A 25,395-nucleotide genomic window follows, 5' to 3' on the forward strand; every position below is an offset into this window, starting at 1 on the left:
AAAACACTGTAAGGTCAGTGTAATTTAATTGACAGATTATACAATTTAGAATTACCTCCCCTTGCAGTGAAAACCAAGCACAGTCATTTCAGAGTTTGTATTCAGCACACAGTGTATGTATATATATAACTATAAGAATTATTTACCCTAAAAGGAAACAATAACGACCATGGTGAATTGTGATGTCAGTGTACATACTCAACAGGCTATAACCTTTACAATTATCTCCCCTTACATTGACTTAATGTATTTAATTGACAGACTTTGAATTAATTAAACTTTAGAGTTATCTCCCCTTACAGCAGAACACAGTGTTATCAATGTAGTTGATCTACTAAAACTTTTGACATTGTCCCCCTCATTCAAAGAGTGATTACAAGACACGGTGATGTAGACAAACTCTAATGTTTAGAATTATTCACCCTTTCATCAAATTATAACAGAACATAATTCTCAGATTAATTATAAACTTTATAATTATCTTCCCTTACAGGAAGTGATTACAGAACACAGTGACGTCAGTGTGCGCTACGACCTCCTCGACTGCCACATCAGTATCTGCTCACCTCAGGTTCCACAGCTCTTCACAGACAACTTTGACTACCAGACACGCGACGACTTTGTCAAAGGCATTCTCATCAATGAGGAGGTATCCTTAAACAACGAAAACCTGAAGAATAATCGTTTATTGTCATTGAGTATTATTAATAAAAAAAATGATTGTCATTGAATATTATCATTCCAATATTAATTTATACAAGCTATAGATCTAATCTCAATGCTTTTTAAATTGGAAGTTGTGTAAACATGAGCTACATCAGAGTTAATTCAAACCTGTATATATGTACTGTATAACTTAAAGAGACAATTCGCTCAAGTTAATTCTTTTACATAATCAAGAAGCAAACTATGGCATAAATGTATTGTTCTACATTTCTTATGAAACATATAACATAAAATATTGACAAATTCCACGTCATTGTTTAGTATTTTAATTGATACCGTCGTAAATACAAATCATTGATCAATACGATTTAGCAGGTACAAATGTACGATGTACTCATACCCGAGCCAAAGTCACGCACGTTAAACAAATGAACTACATAACCACTGAGGAGGTGATAAAATGATTTTGAGGCAAGATAATTCGTCTAATAAGGTAAACACACTACTGTCAGAGCGATTTGAGCAGTTCTAGACGAAAGTTGCATTACTCTACGAGCAAGGGACAGGGTTCGGCATACAAGATGTTCGACCACAATGTGTAATGGCGGACAGCGAGCGAGTTTGAACATTTCAAACGCATTTCACCACCATGGGCTGTTCTGGCATATCACAGTAGAACCGACTGATCTAATTTCCATTGGAACTGGATTTTTTCCGATATATGTACAAATTTTAATGTACACTTAGACTGAATTGTCCCTTTAACAGCTGAAAGTTAAACTAATAATTTGAGCAATGAATATAATCTATAAACTTGTTTTCTGTGTTACAGATCATGGGTAACAGTATTTATTTAAATGTGATTTGTGAAGAGTATGCAGCAAGGATCTCCAATCTTATAATGTATGATGCTGTCAGGTAGGTTTTTCTCGATGTGTAACTTATTTTTAACTCACAGAAAAACTCAATTGGGAATTTTAATACTCAACAGACTCATTTATCATGTTGTTTGTTCAATTACACTCCATATTTGGTATGCAGATTTGATGTGTATCATTTTGATCTGTGAGAGTTACTTCCCTTCGTAAGAGTATTGTGACAGTTTAGTGTGTCTGAGAGTGAGAGTCCAATTTAGATTGGATTCTTTCAAGTAATTCAATTTAATGATAGTGTAAAATGAGAGCCACAAGGAGAACGAACAGATTGACTCTCTGGAAATAATATTACTTTATAGTATGTCATTATTCTGTTTTTCAGCCAAGACATTATGAGTAGATGGACGTACCCTCTAGTCCCTGATAATACTAACAGTACTGAATCGACTGTGTCGTATGGCAGACATAACATCTACTTAAGTAAAGATATCACGCTGGCAAGGTAAATCTCATCTAGTATCATAACTTTTATAAAACAATTGGAAATTTAAAAAAAAAAAAAAAAAAAAAAAAATTCAAAACTCCATTTTCACCCTCATCCATGCATGGATGGTGTCTCATATTTATGATATACTTATCTGGAATTTATCATTTAAAAAAACACTCAATTTCCTTCTCTTAGTTATCCTGTTCTGTTTGTCATACAGCTGTGATTTATACCATCATAGCTATTACATGACATCTTTGTTATTTCATGCGCTGAAAGTAAAAACTGAGCCAAAACTCACTTGTCTTGTTGAAATTAATTTGATAGCCAAAAGGGGCTGTAGTGACTATAATTGTTTAAGTTGTTCTGATCCATTACTTTATGTATTAGCCCACAATCTATGAGTTGACTGTTTGAAACTAACATAATGAAGTAGCCATGTTCTGACCATAGGCTTTTTCTATAGATTTGATTGGAAAGTAATAAAACTGGCAGCAATTCAAATTATTGAACTTGATAGATTTTAAAATTGCATTGCCTTTAATGCTGGATTCTCTCTTGTTTGGTTTCTAACAGCAGTTTGACAGAACTTTTATATAATTCTGTGGCAAAAATAGATTACATAGAAGGTAAATGAATAATCTGATATTACTAATTATCTTTAGTAATTAAATGCATGTCAAGTACTGTGTATTTAAAATTGTGATGTCTATTTAATGTGTGTTTGATTACAGAGGCTGTAAGTTAGAAGAAAATGTGATGGTTGGTCGGGGGACGTCTGTCGGCAGTAACACCGTCATAGCACACTCCATTATAGGCAAAAACTGTATAATTGGTAAGTAATGATATTGAATTCTTCTACTTAATAATGATGCTCCACTGCTGATTTTCATCCATTAAAAACAGGAACAGACAAATGAGTATTGTTCTTCGGTAACAAAAGTTACTTACTTAACACTATTACAATCATTGAAAAGGTTGAGCTTCTAATTTTAATTCAGAATAAAAGTATTTCAAATAATTAGATCCCAAAAATAGCCACGACACTATATGCCCCAAGTGAAATGAGTTACTAATTGCGGAGATAACTAAAGCAAACCAAATTATTTTTTATGTATTTTTGTGTTAATTAGACATATATGATTAAACATTGATTATTATCCAAATGATAACTTGATATCATTTATGTTTTGTCAGTGGTGGAAAATTTTGAATCTCCATGCTTAAACTGTTAATTAGAGTATCTCTTCTTTTGTATGACCCCCACCCATTTACTCCAACCCTGCGGTGAAGTTGGGAGGGGATGCGGTATTATACTGGAATTCAGGTTGTCTTTCTCTCAATCAGTTTGTCTACCTATAGTCACAGTGAAGTTGGGAGGGGGAGCGGTATTATACTGGAATTCAGGTTGTCTTTCTGTCAATCAGTTTGTCTACCTATAGTCACAGTGAAGTTCGGAGCGGTATTATACTGGAATTCAGGTTGTCTTTCTGTCCATCAGTTTGTCTACTTATAGTCACAGTGAAGTTGGGAGGGGGAGCGGTATTATACTGGAATTCAGGTTGTCTTTCTGTCAATCAGTTTGTCTACCTATAGTCACAGTGAAGTTCGGAGCGGTATTATACTGGAATTCAGGTTGTCTTTCTGTCCATCAGTTTGTCTACCTATAGTCACAGTGAAGTTGGGAGGGGGAGCGGTATTATACTGGAATTCAGGTTGTCTTTCTGTCCATCAGTTTGTCTACCTATAGTCACAGTGAAGTTGGGAGGGGGAGCGGTATTATACTGGAATTCAGGTGGTCTTTCTGTCCATCAGTTTGTCTACCTATAGTCACAGTGAAGTTCGGAGCGGTATTATACTGGAATTCAGGTTGTCTTTCTGTCCATCAGTTTGTCTACCTATAGTCACAGTGAAGTTGGGAGGGGGAGCGGTATTATACTGGAATTCAGGTTGTCTTTCTGTCCATCAGTTTGTCTACCTATAGTCACAGTGAAGTTCGGAGCGGTATTATACTGGAATTCAGGTTGTCTTTCTGTCCATCAGTTTGTCTACCTATAGTCACAGTGAAGTTGGGAGGGGGGGCGGTATTATACTGGAATTCAGGTTGTCTTTCTGTCCATCAGTTTGTCTACCTATAGTCACAGTGAAGTTGGGAGGGGGAGCGGTATTATACTGGAATTCAGGTTGTCTTTCTGTCCATCAGTTTGTCTACTTATAGTCACAGTGAAGTTGGGAGGGGGAGCGGTATTATACTGGAATTCAGGTTGTCTTTCTGTCCATCAGTTTGTCTACCTATAGTCACAGTGAAGTTGGGAGGGGGAGCGGTATTATACTAGAATTCAGGTTGTCTTTCTGTCCATCAGTTTGTCTACCTATAGTCACAGTGAAGTTGGGAGGGGGGGCGGTATTATACTGGAATTCAGGTTGTCTTTCTGACCATCAGTTTGTCTACCTATAGTCACAGTGAAGTTCACAGTGAAGGGAGCGGTATTATACTGGAATTCAGGTTGTCTTTCTGTCCATCAGTTTGTCTACCTATAGTCACAGTTAAAGTTGGGAGGGGGTGCGGTATTATACTGGAATTCAGGTTGTCTTTCTGTCCATCAGTTTGTCTACTTATAGTCACAGTGAAGTTGGGAGGGGGAGCGGTATTATACTGGAATTCAGGTTGTCTTTCTGTCCATCAGTTTGTCTACCTATAGTCACAGTGAAGTTGGAGGGGAGCGGTATTATACTGGAATTCAGGTTGTCTTTCTGTCCATCAGTTTGTCTACTTATAGTCACAGTGAAGTTGGGAGGGGGAGCAGTATTATACTGGAATTCAGGTTGTCTTTCTGTCCATCAGTTTGTCTACCTATAGTCACAGTGAAGTTGGGAGGGGGAGCGGTATTATACTGGAATTCAGGTTGTCTTTCTGTCCATCAGTTTGTCTACCTATAGTCACAGTGAAGTTGGGAGGGGGAGCGGTATTATACTGGAATTCAGGTTGTCTTTCTGTCCATCAGTTTGTCTACTTATAGTCACAGTGAAGTTGGGAGGGGGGAGCGGTATTATACTGGAATTCAGGTTGTCTTTCTGTCCATCAGTTTGTCTACCTATAGTCACAGTGAAGTTGGGAGGGGGAGCGGTATTATACTGGAATTCAGGTTGTCTTTCTGTCCATCAGTTTGTCTACTTATAGTCACAGTGAAGTTGGGAGGGGGAGCGGTATTATACTGGAATTCAGGTTGTCTTTCTGTCCATCAGTTTGTCTACTTATAGTCACAGTGAAGTTGGGAGGGGGAGCGGTATTATACTGGAATTCAGGTTGTCTTTCTGTCCATCAGTTTGTCTACCTATAGTCACAGTGAAGTTGGGAGGGGGGAGCGGTATTATACTGGAATTCAGGTTGTCTTTCTGTCCATCAGTTTGTCTACCTATAGTCACAGTGAAGTTGGGAGGGGGAGCGGTATTATACTGGAATTCAGGTTGTCTTTCTGTCCATCAGTTTGTCTACCTATAGTCACAGTGAAGTTGGGAGGGGGAGCGGTATTATACTGGAATTCAGGTTGTCTTTCTGTCCATCAGTTTGTCTACCTATAGTCACAGTGAAGTTGGGAGGGGGAGCGGTATTATACTGGAATTCAGGTTGTCTTTCTGTCCATCAGTTTGTCTACCTATAGTCACAGTGAAGTTGGGAGGGGGAGCGGTATTATACTGGAATTCAGGTTGTCTTTCTGTCCATCAGTTTGTCTACCTATAGTCACAGTGAAGTTGGGAGGGGGAGCGGTATTATACTGGAATTCAGGTTGTCTTTCTGTCCATCAGTTTGTCTACCTATAGTCACAGTGAAGTTGGGAGGGGGAGCGGTATTATACTGGAATTCAGGTTGTCTTTCTGTCCATCAGTTTGTCTACCTTATAGTCACAGTGAAGTTGGGAGGGGGAGCGGTATTATACTGGAATTCAGGTTGTCTTTCTGTCCATCAGTTTGTCTACCTATAGTCACAGTGAAGTTGGGAGGGGGAGCGGTATTATACTGGAATTCAGGTTGTCTTTCTGTCCATCAGTTTGTCTACCTATAGTCACAGTGAAGTTGGGAGGGGGAGCGGTATTATACTGGAATTCAGGTTGTCTTTCTGTCCATCAGTTTGTCTACTATAGTCACAGTGAAGTTGGGAGGGGGAGCGGTATTATACTGGAATTCAGGTTGTCTTTCTGTCCATCAGTTTGTCTACCTATAGTCACAGTGAAGTTGGGAGGGGGAGCGGTATTATACTGGAATTCAGGTTGTCTTTCTGTCCATCAGTTTGTCTACCTATAGTCACAGTGAAGTTGGGAGGGGGAGCGGTATTATACTGGAATTCAGGTTGTCTTTCTGTCCATCAGTTTGTCTACCTATAGTCACAGTGAAGTTGGGAGGGGGAGCGGTATTATACTGGAATTCAGGTTGTCTTTCTGTCCATCAGTTTGTCTACCTATAGTCACAGTGAAGTTGGGAGGGGGAGCGGTATTATACTGGAATTCAGGTTGTCTTTCTGTCCATCAGTTTGTCTACCTATAGTTCACAGTGAAGTTGGGAGGGGGAGCGGTATTATACTGGAATTCAGGTTGTCTTTCTGTCCATCAGTTTGTCTACCTATAGTCACAGTGAAGTTGGGAGGGGGAGCGGTATTATACTGGAATTCAGGTTGTCTTTCTGTCCATCAGTTTGTCTACCTATAGTCACAGTGAAGTTGGGAGGGGGAGCGGTATTATACTGGAATTCAGGTTGTCTTTCTGTCCATCAGTTTGTCTACCTATAGTCACAGTGAAGTTGGGAGGGGGAGCGGTATTATACTGGAATTCAGGTTGTCTTTCTGTCCATCAGTTTGTCTACCTATAGTCACAGTGAAGTTGGGAGGGGGAGCGGTATTATACTGGAATTCAGGTTGTCTTTCTGTCCATCAGTTTGTCTACCTATAGTCACAGTGAAGTTGGGAGGGGGAGCGGTATTATACTGGAATTCAGGTTGTCTTTCTGTCCATCAGTTTGTCTACCTATAGTCACAGTGAAGTTCGGAGCGGTATTATACTGGAATTCAGGTTGTCTTTCTGTCCATCAGTTTGTCTACTTATAGTCACAGTGAAGTTGGGAGGGGGAGCGGTATTATACTGGAATTCAGGTTGTCTTTCTGTCCATCAGTTTGTCTACCTATAGTCACAGTGAAGTTGGGAGGGGGAGCGGTATTATACTGGAATTCAGGTTGTCTTTCTGTCCATCAGTTTGTCTACCTATAGTCACAGTGAAGTTGGGAGGGGGAGCGGTATTATACTGGAATTCAGGTTGTCTTTCTGTCCATCAGTTTGTCTACCTATAGTCACAGTGAAGTTGGGAGGGGGAGCGGTATTATACTGGAATTCAGGTTGTCTTTCTGTCATCAGTTTGTCTACCTATAGTCACAGTGAAGTTGGGGGGGGGAGCGGTATTATACTGGAATTCAGGTTGTCTTTCTGTCCATCAGTTTGTCTACCTATAGTCACAGTGAAGTTGGGAGGGGGAGCGGTATTATACTGGAATTCAGGTTGTCTTTCTGTCCATCAGTTTGTCTACCTATAGTCACAGTGAAGTTGGGAGGGGGAGCGGTATTATACTGGAATTCAGGTTGTCTTTCTGTCCATCAGTTTGTCTACCTATAGTCACAGTGGGGGCGGTATTATACTGGATTCAGGTTGTCTTTCTGTCATCAGTTTGTCTACTATAGTCACAGTGAAGTTGGGGGGGGCGGTATTATACTGGAATTCAGGTTGTCTTTCTGTCCATCAGTTTGTCTACCTATAGTCACAGTGATTGGGAGGGGGAGCGGTATTATACTGGAATTCAGGTTGTCTTTCTGTCCATCAGTTTGTCTACCTATAGTCACAGTGAAGTTGGGAGGGGGAGCGGTATTATACTGGAATTCAGGTTGTCTTTCTGTCCATCAGTTTGTCTACCTATAGTCACAGTGAAGTTGGGAGGGGGAGCGGTATTATACTGGAATTCAGGTTGTCTTTCTGTCCATCAGTTTGTCTACCTTATAGTCACAGTGAAGTTGGGAGGGGGAGCGGTATTATACTGGAATTCAGGTGTCTTCTGTCTCGTTGTCTCTATGTCACAGTATTTACTGTCCTTAGTCCACAGTCACATGAGGGAGGGGGAGCGGTATTATACTGGAATTCAGGTTGTCTTTCTGTCCATCAGTTTGTCTACCTATAGTCACAGTGAACATGGGAGGGGGAGCGGTATTATACTGGAATTCAGGTTGTCTTTCTGTCCATCAGTTTGTCTACCTATAGTCACAGTGAAGTTGGGAGGGGGGAGCGGTATTATACTGGAATTCAGGTTGTCTTTCTGTCCATCAGTTTGTCTACCTATAGTCACAGTGAAGTTGGGGGGGGAGCGGTATTATACTGGAATTCAGGTTGTCTTTCTGTCCATCAGTTTGTCTACCTATAGTCACAGTGAAGTTGGGAGGGGGAGCGGTATTATACTGGAATTCAGGTTGTCTTTCTGTCCATCAGTTTGTCTACCTATAGTCACAGTGAAGTTGGGAGGGGGAGCGGTATTATACTGGAATTCAGGTTGTCTTTCTGTCCATCAGTTTGTCTACCTATAGTCACAGTGAAGTTGGGAGGGGGAGCGGTATTATACTGGAATTCAGGTTGTCTTTCTGTCCATCAGTTTGTCTACCTATAGTCACAGTGAAGTTGGGAGGGGGAGCGGTATTATACTGGAATTCAGGTTGTCTTTCTGTCCATCAGTTTGTCTACCTATAGTCACAGTGAAGTTGGGAGGGGGAGCGGTATTATACTGGAATTCAGGTTGTCTTTCTGTCCATCAGTTTGTCTACCTATAGTCACAGTGAAGTTGGGAGGGGGAGCGGTATTATACTGGAATTCAGGTTGTCTTTCTGTCCATCAGTTTGTCTACCTATAGTCACAGTGAAGTTGGGAGGGGGTGCGGTATTATACTGGAATTCAGGTTGTCTTTCTGTCCATCAGTTTGTCTACCTATAGTCACAGTGAAGTTGGGAGGGGGAGCGGTATTATACTGGAATTCAGGTTGTCTTTCTGTCCATCAGTTTGTCTACCTATAGTCACAGTGAAGTTGGGAGGGGGAGCGGTATTATACTGGAATTCAGGTTGTCTTTCTGTCCATCAGTTTGTCTACCTATAGTCACAGTGAAGTTGGGAGGGGGAGCGGTATTATACTGGAATTCAGGTTGTCTTTCTGTCCATCAGTTTGTCTACCTATAGTCACAGTGAAGTTGGGAGGGGGAGCGGTATTATACTGGAATTCAGGTTGTCTTTCTGTCCATCAGTTTGTCTACTTATAGTCACAGTGAAGTTGGGAGGGGGAGCGGTATTATACTGGAATTCAGGTTGTCTTTCTGTCCATCAGTTTGTCTACCTATAGTCACAGTGAAGTTGGGAGGGGGGCGGTATTATACTGGAATTCAGGTTGTCTTTCTGTCCATCAGTTTGTCTACCTATAGTCACAGTGAAGTTGGGAGGGGGAGCGGTATTATACTGGAATTCAGGTTGTCTTTCTGTCCATCAGTTTGTCTACCTATAGTCACATTGGAGGAGGGGGGGAGCGGTATTATACTGGAATTCAGGTTGTCTTTCTGTCCATCAGTTTGTCTACCTATAGTCACAGTGAAGTTGGGAGGGGGAGCGGTATTATACTGGAATTCAGGTTGTCTTTCTGTCCATCAGTTTGTCTACCTATAGTCACAGTGAAGTTGGGAGGGGGAGCGGTATTATACTGGAATTCAGGTTGTCTTTCTGTCCATCAGTTTGTCTACCTATAGTCACAGTGAAGTTGGGAGGGGGGAGCGGTATTATACTGGAATTCAGGTTGTCTTTCTGTCCATCAGTTTGTCTACCTATAGTCACAGTGAAGTTGGGAGGGGGAGCGGTATTATACTGGAATTCAGGTTGTCTTTCTGTCCATCAGTTTGTCTACCTATAGTCACAGTGAAGTTGGGAGGGGGAGCGGTATTATACTGGAATTCAGGTTGTCTTTCTGTCCATCAGTTTGTCTACCTATAGTCACAGTGAAGTTCGGAGCGGTATTATACTGGAATTCAGGTTGTCTTTCTGTCCATCAGTTTGTCTACCTATAGTCACAGTGAAGTGGGGGGGGAGCGGTATTATACTGGAATTCAGGTTGTCTTTCTGTCCATCAGTTTGTCTACCTATAGTCACAGTGAAGTTGGGAGGGGGAGCGGTATTATACTGGAATTCAGTTGTCTTCTGTCCATCATTTGTTACTATGTCACAGTATGGAGGGGGGCGGTATTATACTGGAATTCAGGTTGTCACAGTTAACATGAGGGGGGGGGAGCGGTATTATACTGGAATTCAGGTTGTCTTTCTGTCCATCAGTTTGTCTACCTATAGTCACAGTGAAGTTGGGAGGGGGAGCGGTATTATACTGGAATTCAGGTTGTCTTTCTGTCCATCAGTTTGTCTACCTATAGTCACAGTGAATGGGAGGGGGAGCGGTATTATACTGGAATTCAGGTTGTCTTTCTGTCCATCAGTTTGTCTACCTATAGTCACAGTGAAGTTGGGGGGGGAGCGGTTATTATACTGGAATTCAGGTTGTCTTTCTGTCCATCAGTTTGTCTACCTATAGTCACAGTGAAGTTGGGAGGGGGAGCGGTATTATACTGGAATTCAGGTTGTCTTTCTGTCATCAGTTTGTCTACCTATAGTCACAGTGAAGTTGGGAGGGGGAGCGGTATTATACTGGAATTCAGGTTGTCTTTCTGTCCATCAGTTTGTCTACCTATAGTCACAGTGAAGTTGGGAGGGGGAGCGGTATTATACTGGAATTCAGGTTGTCTTTCTGTCCATCAGTTTGTCTACCTATAGTCACAGTGAAGTTGGGAGGGGGAGCGGTATTATACTGGAATTCAGGTTGTCTTTCTGTCCATCAGTTTGTCTACCTATAGTCACAGTGAAGTTGGGAGGGGGGCGGTATTATACTGGAATTCAGGTTGTCTTTCTGTCCATCAGTTTGTCTACCTATAGTCACAGTGAAGTTGGGAGGGGGAGCGGTATTATACTGGAATTCAGGTTGTCTTTCTGTCCATCAGTTTGTCTACCTATAGTCACAGTGAAGTTGGGAGGGGGAGCGGTATTATACTGGAATTCAGGTTGTCTTTCTGTCCATCAGTTTGTCTACCTATAGTCACAGTGAAGTTGGGAGGGGGAGCGGTATTATACTGGAATTCAGGTTGTCTTTCTGTCCATCAGTTTGTCTACCTATAGTCACAGTGAAGTTGGGAGGGGGAGCGGTATTATACTGGAATTCAGGTTGTCTTTCTGTCCATCAGTTTGTCTACCTATAGTCACAGTGAAGTTGGGAGGGGGAGCGGTATTATACTGGAATTCAGGTTGTCTTTCTGTCCATCAGTTTGTCTACCTATAGTCACAGTGAAGTTGGGAGGGGGAGCGGTATTATACTGGAATTCAGGTTGTCTTTCTGTCCATCAGTTTGTCTACTTATAGTCACAGTGAAGTTGGGAGGGGGAGCGGTATTATACTGGAATTCAGGTTGTCTTTCTGTCCATCAGTTTGTCTACCTATAGTCACAGTGAAGTTGGGAGGGGGAGCGGTATTATACTAGAATTCAGGTTGTCTTTCTGTCCATCAGTTTGTCTACCTATAGTCACAGTGAAGTTGGGAGGGGGAGCGGTATTATACTGGAATTCAGGTTGTCTTTCTGTCCATCAGTTTGTCTACCTATAGTCACAGTGAAGTTCGGAGCGGTATTATACTGGAATTCAGGTTGTCTTTCTGTCCATCAGTTTGTCTACCTATAGTCACAGTGAAGTTGGGAGGGGGAGCGGTATTATACTGGAATTCAGGTTGTCTTTCTGTCCATCAGTTTGTCTACCTATAGTCACAGTGAAGTTCGGAGCGGTATTATACTGGAATTCAGGTTGTCTTTCTGTCCATCAGTTTGTCTACCTATAGTCACAGTGAAGTTGGGAGGGGGAGCGGTATTATACTGGAATTCAGGTTGTCTTTCTGTCCATCAGTTTGTCTACCTATAGTCACAGTGAAGTTGGGAGGGGGAGCGGTATTATACTGGAATTCAGGTTTTCTTTCTGTCCATCAGTTTGTCTACTTATAGTCACAGTGAAGTTGGGAGGGGGAGCGGTATTATACTGGAATTCAGGTTGTCTTTCTGTCCATCAGTTTGTCTACCTATAGTCACAGTGAAGTTGGGAGGGGGAGCGGTATTATACTGGAATTCAGGTTGTCTTTCTGTCCATCAGTTTGTCTACCTATAGTCACAGTGAAGTTGGGAGGGGGAGCGGTATTATACTGGAATTCAGGTTGTCTTTCTGTCCATCAGTTTGTCTACCTATAGTCACAGTGAAGTTGGGAGGAGGGGAGCGGTATTATACTGGAATTCAGGTTGTCTTTCTGTCCATCAGTTTGTCTACCTATAGTCACAGTGAAGTTCGGAGCGGTATTATACTGGAATTCAGGTTGTCTTTCTGTCCATCAGTTTGTCTACCTATAGTCACAGTGAAGTTGGGAGGGGGAGCGGTATTATACTGGAATTCAGGTTGTCTTTCTGTCCATCAGTTTGTCTACCTATAGTCACAGTTAACATGGGAGGGGGAGCGGTATTATACTGGAATTCAGGTTGTCTTTCTGTCCATCAGTTTGTCTACCTATAGTCACAGTGAAGTTGGGAGGGGGAGCGGTATTATACTGGAATTCAGGTTGTCTTTCTGTCAATCAGTTTGTCTACCTATAGTCACAGTGAAGTTGGGAGCGGTATTATACTGGAATTCAGGTTGTCTTTCTGTCCATCAGTTTGTCTACCTATAGTCACAGTGAAGTTGGGAGGGGGAGCGGTATTATACTGGAATTCAGGTTGTCTTTCTGTCCATCAGTTTGTCTACCTATAGTCACAGTGAAGTTCGGAGCGGTATTATACTGGAATTCAGGTTGTCTTTCTGTCCATCAGTTTGTCTACCTATAGTCACAGTGAAGTTGGGAGGGGGAGCGGTATTATACTGGAATTCAGGTTGTCTTTCTGTCCATCAGTTTGTCTACCTATAGTCACAGTGAAGTTGGGAGGGGGAGCGGTATTATACTGGAATTCAGGTTGTCTTTCTGTCCATCAGTTTGTCTACCTATAGTCACAGTTAACATGGGAGGGGGAGCGGTATTATACTGGAATTCAGGTTGTCTTTCTGTCCATCAGTTTGTCTACCTATAGTCACAGTGAAGTTGGGAGGGGGAGCGGTATTATACTGGAATTCAGGTTGTCACAGTGAACATGGGAGGGGGGGGCGGTATTATACTGGAATTCAGGTTGTCTTTCTGTCCATCAGTTTGTCTACCTATAGTCACAGCAATCATTTCCTCATAAACTACTAAAGGGATTTTGGTGAAACTTGGTGCCAGTAATCCTTTTACACTATAGATGTGCTTAATCTTTATCAGAACAAGCTACCCCCACCTTTTCAGAGTTATGCCCCATTCTTATAAAGGGGGAGTGGGATAAAATTTGGCCTCTTGGACAACAGTTCTAGTTTGCTTGTATATGATTGACCTCATTTCTAATTAGCCATTCGTAATCATGATTGCAGGTGAGAATGTGACAATAAGAGGAGCATACCTATGGGACAATGTGGTGGTAGAGGACGGCTGTGATATAGAGAGTTCTATACTGTGTGATGATGTACTGGTGTATAGTGGAGTTACGCTTCAGGCGGGAAACATCCTGTCGTGGGGGGTAAGTATGACTACACAAATATAACTGGGTAACACTTCAGGCGGGAAACATCCTGTCGTGGGGGGTAAGTATGACTACGCAAATATAACTGGGTAACACTTCAGGCGGGAAACATCCTGTCGTGGGGGGTAAGTATGACTACACAAATATAACTGGGTAACACTTCAGGCGGGAAACATCCTGCCGTGGGGGGTAAGTATGACTTCACAAATATAACTGGGTAACACTTCAGGCGGGAAACATCCTGTCGTGGGGAGTAAGTATGACTACGCAAATATAACTGGGTAACACTTCAGGCGGAAAAACATCCTGTCGTGGGGGGTAAGTATGACTACGCAAATATAACTGGGTAACACTTCAGGCGGGAAACATCCTCTCATGGGGGGTAGGTATATATGTATCCTATAACTTGTCAAAACTGGCCCTTGTTTGATCCGGATCCTTGACTATTCTGGTAAAATGACAGTTTCATTCTCAATTTATATTAAATAAAAGCTGCATGATCTGCGTCATCCGTCCGTAAACAATGCTTGTTATCACTATTTCTTAAAAACTACTGTAGGGATTTTGTTCAAACTTCACATGGAGAGTCCCATTGGTCCATATTTGTGCCAAGCAGATTTTGAGGCTGATTGGAAAAACAAGATGGCCGCCAGGCAGCCATCTTTGATTTTGGCAGTTGAAGTTTGTTATTGATATTTCTTGAGAACTACTGAAGGGATTCTGTTCAAACTTCACATGGAGGTTACCCTTGGTCCCTAGTTGTGCTATACAGATTTTGAGGCTGATCGGAAAAACAAGATGGCCGCCAGGTAGCCATCTTTGATTTTGGCAGTTGAAGTTTGTTATCGATATTTCTTGAGAACTACTGAAGGGATTCTGTTCAAACTTCACATGGAGGTTACCCTTGGTCCCTAGTTGTGCCATATAGATTTTGAGGCTGATCGGAAAAACAAGAAAGCCGCCAGGCAGCCATCTTTGATTTTGGCAGTTGAAGTTTGTTATCGATATTTCTTGAGAACTACTGAAAGGATTTTGTTCAAACTTCACATGGAGGTTACCCTTGGTCCCTAGTTGTGCCATACAGATTTTGAGGCTGATCAGAAAAAACAAGATGGCCGCCTGGCAGCCATCTTTGATTTTGGCAGTTGAAGTTTGTTATCGATATTTCTTGAGAACTACAGAAGGGATTTTGTTCAAACTTCACATGGAGGTTACCCTTGGTCCCTAGTTGTGCCATACAGATTTTGAGGCTGATCAGAAAAACAAGATGGCCGCCAGGCAGCCATCTTTGATTTTGGCAGTTGAAGTTTGTTATCGATATTTCTAGAGAACTACTAAAGGGATTTTGTTCAAACTTCACATGGTGGGTACCCATGGTCCCTAGTTGTGCCATACAGATTTTGGGGCTGATCGGAAAAACAAGATGGCCGCCAGGCAGCCATCTTTGATTTTGGCAGTTGAAGTTTGTTATCGATATTTCTTGAGAACTACAGAAGGGATTTTGTTCAAACTTCACATGGTGGGTACCCTTGGTCCCTAGTTGTGCCATACAGATTTTGAGGCTGATAGGGAAAAAAAGATGGCTGCCAGGCGGCCATCTTGGATTTTGGCAGTTGAAGTTTGATATCCCCATTTCTCAAAAAGTGCTGAAGGGATCTCCTCAAATTTAATATGTAGGTTTTCCTAGGGCCCTTGATGTGCAAATTGCATTTTTGGACCAATCGGTGAACAAGATGGCCGCCAGGCCGCCATCTTGGATTTCGATAGTTAAAGATTGTTATGGCTATTTCTCAGATAGTACTGAAGGGATCTGTCTCAAATTTCATATGTAGGTTCCCCTAGGGGCCTAGTTGTGCATATTGCATTTTGGGACCGATCGGTTAATAAGATGGCTGCCAGGCAGCCATCTTGGATTTTGTTATTCAAAGTTTGTTATCGCTATTTCTCAGAAAGTATTGAATGGATCTTTCTCAAATTTCACATGTAGGTTCCCCTAGGGCCCTAGTTGTGCATATTGTGATTTGGGACCGATTGATCAACAAGATGGCCGCCAAGGAGTCATCTTGGATTTTGATAGTTGAAGTTTGTTACCGCTATTTCTCAAAAGATACTGAAGCAATCTGTCTCAAATTTTATATGTAGTATGTTTGAAAAAGTTTAAAAGTAGAGAAAAGATCCATCTTCCCTTTGTCAGATATAGATCATTCTTTGGTGGGCGCCAAGATCCCTCTGGGATCTCTTGTATTAGTGCTGGTATAGTTTTGTAACACTCAGGCTGTCCAGCGGCCCCAAAATTCCTAAAAAAATCCTACCTTTTTCAGTTTTGCTAAAATTCCTAAAAATTCAGAATATTTAACTGAAAAGACACTAAGGGCTGTTCCAGCAAAACATATATGGCACCCAGGGAAGGCACTTTAGAAAATAGTGTGTGTCGTGGTGGGTTCAAAATGTGGGTTCTGTGCCAGGGTGGTGTTTCAATAAAATCACTTCTGTGGGTGGGTCTATCTGAAGCACTATTTGAAATAAAATGCACAATTTGTGTTTTATAATGTTGCTCTCAGTCATCCTGATATCTTCAATAAAAAAAAACAATTATTTTATTTTCTGGGTGTTTTGATATAATAATGATAGAATATTTATCTAAAACATATTATATTCATTCAAACTTGTCAATGGTATAGAGAAACAATGGATTTGTTTAGGGAAAATAACAGATCTTTATTTAAATTCACTGGTATTAAGTCGAGGAAAAAATGCCAGTTCACAAGCTTAAGTGTGAATGTCCAGATGTCTACTCTTGCATTATGCCTGTGAAACACTTCAGTATCTAGTAGATTTTCCACTGGTTCTACGAGGATTGTACCCTTATACAAATTTAGTAATAGATGCAGCATATCAAACAATAGTTCACTGCACCATATACAGTGCATTTGTCCTAAGACTCCTCGGTGATGCTAGGAATAAAAATATGTAAATCCAAAAAGAAATCGGAGTGAAATAAAAAAAAAATAAATCGCTTCTATGCCATTGTCTTGTTCACAAAAAAATAGATACACTGTATGTGTGTGGGTCAACAATAGGAGATTTCAGAAAAGATGGCGATGATGTCACACAAAGGTACATCCGGGCGCTCAAAGGTACAACTCTTATATCTGTACTCATAAACATTGAGGGAACACAGCCGCTTGCGATGTTTGTTTACATTTTATTGTAATAAATAGTATGCCAATCCGAGAACTATTGCGTTATTTACATTTCAAAAAGTGTAAATAAAAATATTTTACAATAATATACAAATTTAAACATATAGTATTCATATATTTTACTCTGTTTATACTCCATTTTCAACTGCTACGAGAAAACACGGTCGCCATTACGTTTAAACATTGACAGATATATTGCAAATATCAACTTGAAATTACAAATTAAATTCAAAGTCCCTCAAAATGTAATTATAAGCAATTACTGTTTTCGAAGTGTTTCTTGATGAAACACTTTACGATGTGTGATTAGTGCAAAATTAACATTTGCTTTCGTAGAATACCCCAAGCACACGGCAGCCATTACAGTACAGCCGAGAACCTGAATTTCGTCCATTTTCAGTGTCATTAAATTACGTATTCTGGTTATTTTATGTCATCAATTTTGGGATTCAGTTTATTACATACAAATGAGTCAGTTTGTAGGTTCTTTTTATCATATTCTCAAACAAAATTTTGAGTATTTAGGATTCTCGAAGCCGTGCGCAATGTATTCGGGTCGGCATTTAAAGTACTACGATCTGTAATTTATATCAATTTAAATGAAGTCTACCTTATATGTATTCCAATTATCTTAAAGTAATACCACTTCAGTTTGAGACATAACACAGCAGTCCATGGCATAAAAGCGGCTGAAAATGAAATATTAAAAATGAAATCTGCAGCATGAAAACTGAATGATTTCACCATATTATTTTACGAGATCGGCAGCCATACACAGTAGTTTAATTACTATTCATAATTTTGTTATGATACAAGAGCATTCCATTAAAACAACATGTACATATTAAATAACGAATATATATCTTAAACAAGTACTTTTTGAGATAAAAGTGTTGGTAATTATTAATATGATTTATTTCCCCAACAATGCTGTGGCCTACGGTGATCTACCAGCGACGAAGCCATACACGAGCAGCCGTGGTCTGGTCAGGTGGTTCACGTTTTGTTTATATCATATCGTATTGTGAATAGTTTTTCATGTATAACAGAGACATGATACATTGAAATAGATCATCTTTTCATAAACACCTTTTCACAACCTGAATTTATACGTATGAACAAAATCGGGTAGGCCTACGTGTGATGGCCCGGCAGCGCTTCGATAGGTGGCTTCGACACTAAAATTTAGCAATAAACAAATGAAAATATAAAAATGTTAACATCCGTAACCTGTGAAAAAATAAGAAACCATTTCAAAATCAGAATTTGCAAGTATGAAAGCGTAAACTTTTGACAAAGTATCGATTATGAAGCAGGGATGTACGTATCTGTTATTGTTTTTGTCAGTCGCCATACTGTGTTTGTACCTTTGAGGACCCGGATGTAAACTTTCTGTGATGTCACGCCATCTTTTCTGAAATCTCCTATAATGAAAATCGCTTCTATCGGTGGGTCTTCCAGTTTCAAAGTGCCTTCCTCCCCTACCATATATGTTTTACTGGAACAGCCAATAATACTCCCCAATTGGTAACCTTTCCCAAAATTGATTTGTCAGATTTACATAAATATGATGTCATGAAACATGTACAAATGGTATCCTTTGAGAAATAATGAAATTAAAGCATGCATATTAAAATTCCAATTTCACCATTTACATTGTAAGGCCCCCTTTTTCACTAGTCCATGTTTCTCTTGTTTTGTAACCAGGTAAAAGTAGGACCGAGTGTCACCATACCCAAAGCCACAGTACTGCAGTCCTCGCCTGTAGAGGATGACGATGATTTTGGGGATGAATTAGATTCAGCAGGTGACAAAACAGATTCTGTGGGTGAGTTATTTCCTCAATCAGTGTGTAAAGGACCATTTACCGTGTTAGACTATGGCTTGGTATTGAAACAAAACTAAGATCTGTTGTATTGGTTCTTATTTTTATAATAAATGCTTTTCTACACCAGAAACAGTCATATTGTTTTCAATGCTTTTGAGAGATTTCCCATCAAAATGAACATTATCATAATTGAATGAATATCCTCTTCGTATAAATAGCCTAAATACAGGAACAAGAGAGTGAAATGTTTTACGTAATGACAAACTACATTTTGATATTGTGTATGAGGTATTTGGTCTAGGTTTGTATGGTATGACAGTAGAAATTTGTTGCTACCTTACAGTGGAGAGTTGTCCAGACTTTGGGTCTAAAGGCCAAGCGTATGTGTACAACCCACCTACAGAGAGTGACGATGAAGGAGACGAGGCCCAGGTCCAGGATGTATGGGGCCTTGACAACAAAACCGACGATGAAGACGAACTCAGCAGCGTCGCTACCGACGACCAGTCAGATCTGTCATCAGAAGGCTCGCTCCCAGATGATGAGAAATGTAAGTTGCAATAGTAATAGAGCTTTGTGATTTTATAGTTGTTGGAAATAGATATACTACCTTTGTGGTATCTTTAACTGCATGCACAATATACATGTGCAATCTTCTCCAATTAAATGTTTTGTTACAACACTCTAAATTCTGGATATTTATTACTTTTGACAAAATTTTGGTGATAAAAGGGGTTTTTTTTGACAAAAGTTTTAAATATGTATGTGTTTGTGTTGTATATGTCTGACATCTCTGTTACAATACAATACATAATATTTATGTACTGTTTTTCCTATGACTTTATTACAGTGTTCTATAGAGAAGTAGTGGACACATTAGTTAGACGATACATTATATTTATGGACTATTTTTCCTCTGACTTCATTACAGTGTTCTATAGAGAAGTGGTGGACACATTAGTTAGACGATACATTATATTTGTGGACTATTTTTCCTATGACTTCATTACAGTGTTCTATAGAGAAGTGGTGGACACATTAGTTAGACGATACATTATATTTATGGACTATTTTTCCTATGACTTTATAAGTGTTCTATAGAGAAGTGGTGGACGCATTAGTCTGACGATACATAATATTTATGTACTATTTTTCCTCTGACTTCATTACAGTGTTCTATAGGGAAGTGGTGGACGCATTAGTCAGACGATACATAATATTTATGGACTATTTTTCCTCTGACTTCATTACAGTGTTCTATAGAGAAGTGGTGGACGCATTAGTCAGACGATACATAATATTTATGTACTATTTTTCCTCTGACTTCATTACAGTGTTTTATAGAGAAGTAGTGGACGCATTAGTCTGACGATACATAATATTTATGTACTATTTTTCCTTTGACTTCATTACAGTGTTCTATAGAGAAGTGGTGGACACATTAGTCAGACGATACATAATATTTGTGTACTATTTTTCCACTGACTTCATTACAGTGTTCTATAGGGAAGTGGTGGATGCATTAGTCTGACGATACATATTATTTATGTACTATTTTTCCTCTGACTTCATTACAGTGTTTTATAGAGAAGTGGTGGACACATTAGGTTGACGATACATAATATTTATGTACTATTTTTCATCTGGCTTCATTTCAGTGTTTAATAGAGAAGTGGTGGACGCATTAGTTAGACGATACATTATATTTATGGACTATTTTTCCTCTGACTTCATTACAGTGTTTTATAGAGAAGTGGTGGACGCATTAGTTAGACGATACATTATATTTATGGACTATTTTTCCTATGACTTTATTACAGTGTTCTATAGAGAAGTAGTGGACACATTAGTCAGACGATACATAATATTTATGTACTATTTTTCCTCTGACTTCATTACAGTGTTCTATAGGGAAGTGGTGGACACATTAGTCTGACGATACATAATATTTATGTACTATTTTTCTTATGACTTTATTTCAGTGTTCTATAGGGAAGTGGTGGACACATTAGTCAGATGATACATAATATTTATGTACCATTTTTCTTATGACTTTATTACAGTGTTCTATAGGGAAGTGGTGGACACAGGAGTCAGACGATACATAATATTTATGTACTATTTTTCCTATGACTTTATTACAGTGTTCTATAGGGAAGTGGTGGACACATTAGTCAGAGCTAGAGAGGAAAACATCAAAACAGAAAATCTGATCTTGGAGATTAATTCATTGAAGTGAGTACATGTATTGTGGTTAAAATAAATTTGGCAGACGGCACTTGTTTAGAATATTTAGAAACTACCTGATTCAGCTACCATTATCTCCTGTAACTGGAATATTTTTCTTCATTTTCCTTATTTATCCGTCATCTTTGAGACGTAGCTATAAAACAAATTTTCTTCAGTATACATTGTATATTGCATTAATAATACGTCCAAGGTTTACAGTTTTGTTAATATTAATGAAGATATAAGTTATGTATCTTGCATACTTTATACAAAGAAGATTAAAAGATATACATTGCATTATGTTCATATTGAACTTTGCTTATACTATATACAGACATGCGTACAACATAGACATCCACGATCTGCATGGTATGGTGGTAAAGTCAGTGATAGATCTGGCCATGAGAGACAATCCAGATCAGAATGGAAACCAACTTCTCACCAGTATAAAGACGGTAAGTAATGAGTAACAGTTCCTCATATAGACAGTATATACACAATTAGTTTGATCTAAACCAAGATGCAATTTATGATTTACTTATATTTATCATTCTTGCAAAAGCAAACAATTTTCCTTTTCCAGGGTGGTCCACAGACTCTTTGTAAATAAATAGTTCCCTAAGTAAGGATGTAGAACTGTCATTGTCCCTCTGGATCTGTGGTCATCAGGTCCTTATCTTCTGACCATCATTTTACTTCATCAGGTCCTTATCTTCTGACCATCATTTTACTTCATCAGGTTCTTATCTTCTGACCATCATTTTACTTCAAACTAGCATAAATATATTACTTTGTACATTTCATTTTGATGGTGATTCTTCAGTACTTAAAAAGCAGATTCTGTCTGAACAACGATCACTTTCATGGGATCACATGACATATTTCAACAGATACTTTGCTATAAACACCATATGTTTTGTCCTCTTAGCCTCTTAAGGTTCTTTGTAGACAGCTGTATTTTACATTTAATCATGTCTGTGATGTATTTTCATTACACTTTCTTATGAGAATCTTGAATCAAATTGTCCATGTTTTTAGCTAATGAAGAAGCATATGACACTGATAAAGAACTACATAAAGGGTGCCGAGTCACAGCTGGATTGTTTACACACACTGGAGGTAAGATCATATCACAGTTACTGGGGTATACTGGAGGTAAGATAATATCACAGTTACTGGGGGTATACTGGAGGTCAGATAATATCACAGTTACTGGGGTATACTGGAGGTAAGATCATATCACAGTTACTGGGGTATACTGGAGGTAAGATCATATCACAGTTACTGGGGTATACTGGAGGTCAGATAATATCACAGTTACTGGGTTATACTGGAGGTCAGATAATATCAAAGTTACTGGGGTATACCTCAGGTCAAATAATATCACAGTTACTGGGGTATACTGGAGGTAAGATAATATCACAGTTACTTGGGTATACTGGAGGTAAGATAATATCACAGTTACTGGGGTATACTGGAGGTAAGATCATATCACAGTTACTGAGGTATACTGGAGGTAAGATAATATCACAGTTACTGGGTTATACTGGAGGTCAGATAATATCACAGTTACTGGGTTATACTGGAGGTCAGATAATATCAAAGTTACTGGGGTATACCTCAGGTCAAATAATATCACAGTTACTGGGGTATACTGGAGGTAAGATAATATCAAAGTTACTGGGGTATACCTCAGGTCAAATAATATCACAGTTACTGGGGTATACTGGAGGTAAGATAATATCACAGTTACTGGGGGTATACTGGAGGTAAGATAATATCACAGTTACTGGGGGTATACTGGAGGTCAGATAATATCACAGTTACTGGGGTATACTGGAGGTAAGATAATATCACAGTTACTGGTACCAGTGTATACTGGAGGTCAGATAATATCACAGTTACTGGGGTATACTGGAGGTAAGATGTCCCTGACATATCACAGTTACCTCCCTCCGTTGTGTTGTACATGCTATACATGTTGTACTGTTTAACAGGAGTTCAGTAAAATGGGGAAGGGGATGAGATACTGCCCCCTCAGTCCTTGATGTATTACAGTTATCTCCCTTGATTGTGTTGTACATGCTATAATGCTATAATCTTGTACTATTTAACAGAAGTTCAGTAAAATGGAGGAGAGGATGAATTACTGCCCCTGTCTGTCCCTGACATATCACAGTTACCTCCCTTGATTGTGTTTTACCTTTTGCTTATCAGGAATTCAGTATAATGGTGGAAAAGATGAGTTACTGCCCATGCCTGTCACAGTTACCTCCCTTGATTGTGTTGTACATGCTATACATGTTGTACTGATTAACAGAAGTTCAGTAGAATTGAGGAGAGGATGAGTTACTGCCCCTGTCTGTCCCTGACATATCACAGTTACCTCCCTTGTTTGTATTTTACCTTTGTTTTACAGGAGTTCAGTATAATGGAGGAAAGGATGAGTGCCGTACTGCTGAAGTTAATACATTACATGTATGAGGACATAGACTTACTATCAGAGCAGGTGATCATACGCTGGCACCAGTCTATACCGGATGAGGAGGGTCACATAGATGTCAAACAACAGGTATGGCTCTTCTAACATGTATATAGAGATCAAACAACAGGTTAAATTTTTTTTACATAATTTAGAGGTCAAACAACAGGTTTGGCTCTACTTACAAAGAGATCAAACAACAGGTAAAAGTTTTACTTGCATAGAGATCAAACAACACGTAAGGCTCTACTTACACTGAAGTCAAACAACAGGTAAAGCTTTACTTACATAGAAGTCAAACAACAGGTAAAGCTTTAGTTACATAGAGGTCAAACAACAGGTAAAGCTCTACTTACATAAAGGTTAAACAACAGGTAAAGCTCTACTTACATAGAGGTCAAACAACAGATAAGGCTCTACTTACATGGAGGTCAAACAACAGGTAAAGCTCTACTTACATAGAGGTCAAACAACAGGTAAAAGTTTTACTTGCATAGAGATCAAACAACACATAAGGCTCTACTTACATAGAGGTCAAACAACAGGTAAAGCTCTACTTACATAAAGGTTAAACAACAGGTAAAGCTCTACTTACATAGAGGTCAAACAACAGGTAAAGCTCTACTTGCAAAGAGATCAAACAACAGGTAAAAGTTTTACTTGCATAGAGATCAAACAACACGTAAGTCTCTACTTGCACTGAGGTCAAACAACAGGTAAAGCTCTACTTACATAAAGGTTAAACAACAGGTAAAGCTTTACTTACATTGAGGTCAAACAACAGGTAAAGCTCTACTTACATAGAGGTCAAACAACAGGTAAAGCTCTACTTATATAGAGGTCAAACAACAGGTAAAGCTCTACTTACATATAGGTCAAACAACAGGTAAAGCTCTACTTACATATAGGTCAAACAACAGGTACACTAGGTAAAGCTCTACTTACATAGAAGTCAAACAACAGGTAAAGCTCTACTTACATAGAGGTCAAACAACAGGTAAAGCTCTACTTACATAGAGGTCAAACAACAGGTAAAGCTTTACTTACATAGAAGTCAAACAACAGGTAAAGCTCTACTTACATAGAAGTCAAACAACATGTAAAGCTCTACTTACACTGAGGTCAAACAACAGGTAAAGCTCTACTTACATAGAAGTCAAACAACAGGTAAAGCTCTACTTACATAGAAGTCAAACAACAGGTAAAGCTTTACTTACATAAAGGTCAAACAACAGGTAAAGCTCTACTTACATAGAGGTCAAACAACAGGTAAAGCTCTACTTACATAGAGGTCAAACAACAGGTAAAGCTCTACTTACATAGAGGTCAAACAACAGGTAAAACTCTACTTACATAGAGGTCAAACAACAGGTTAGGCTCTACTTACAAAGAGATCAAACAACAGGTAAAAGTTTTACTTGCATAGAGATCAAACAACACGTAAGGCTCTACTTACACTGAGGTCAAACAACAGGTAAAGCTCTACTTACATAGAGGTCAAACAACATGTTTGTTTTGTTTGATTAATTAACGACCTATTAACAGCTATGATCATGTTAGGACGGTCTCCCATGTATGCAGTGTATTGCGTGTAAGTTGTGTGAGGTGCGTGTTTGGGAGACTGCGGTATATTCAGGTTGTGTCTTGTTGTATAGTGGAACTGTTGCCCTTTTTTTTTTATAGTGCTATATCACTGAAGCATGCCACCGAAGACACCAAGCAACACACCCCACCTGGTCACATTATACTGACACTTGGTGAACCAGTCGTCCCACTCCCTATATGCTTAGCGCTAAGCAGGAGCAGAAACTACCACTTTTATAGACTTTGGTGTGTCTCGGCCAGGGGACAGAA

At 39.5% G+C, this 25,395-nt stretch overlaps 1 protein-coding gene across 1 annotated transcript in view; it reads left to right on the forward strand.

Annotated features, from left to right (window-relative positions):
- The window catches only part of LOC138327307 (translation initiation factor eIF2B subunit epsilon-like), a 33,280-nt gene that overhangs the window by 4,480 nt on the left and 3,405 nt on the right, over nucleotides 1–25,395 (forward strand). Inside the window, exons 5-15 of the mRNA XM_069273291.1 lie at nucleotides 494–649; nucleotides 1,499–1,584; nucleotides 1,924–2,043; nucleotides 2,763–2,863; nucleotides 13,651–13,796; nucleotides 18,710–18,830; nucleotides 19,174–19,380; nucleotides 20,975–21,065; nucleotides 21,394–21,514; nucleotides 22,098–22,178; nucleotides 23,479–23,631. Of these exons, the coding sequence (XP_069129392.1) occupies nucleotides 494–649; nucleotides 1,499–1,584; nucleotides 1,924–2,043; nucleotides 2,763–2,863; nucleotides 13,651–13,796; nucleotides 18,710–18,830; nucleotides 19,174–19,380; nucleotides 20,975–21,065; nucleotides 21,394–21,514; nucleotides 22,098–22,178; nucleotides 23,479–23,631 (1,383 nt within the window). The remainder of the gene's footprint in view (nucleotides 1–493; nucleotides 650–1,498; nucleotides 1,585–1,923; nucleotides 2,044–2,762; nucleotides 2,864–13,650; nucleotides 13,797–18,709; nucleotides 18,831–19,173; nucleotides 19,381–20,974; nucleotides 21,066–21,393; nucleotides 21,515–22,097; nucleotides 22,179–23,478; nucleotides 23,632–25,395) is intronic.

The sequence above is a fragment of the Argopecten irradians genome, chromosome 7 (genome assembly GCF_041381155.1).
Source record: "Argopecten irradians isolate NY chromosome 7, Ai_NY, whole genome shotgun sequence".
Taxonomy (NCBI): domain Eukaryota; kingdom Metazoa; phylum Mollusca; class Bivalvia; order Pectinida; family Pectinidae; genus Argopecten; species Argopecten irradians.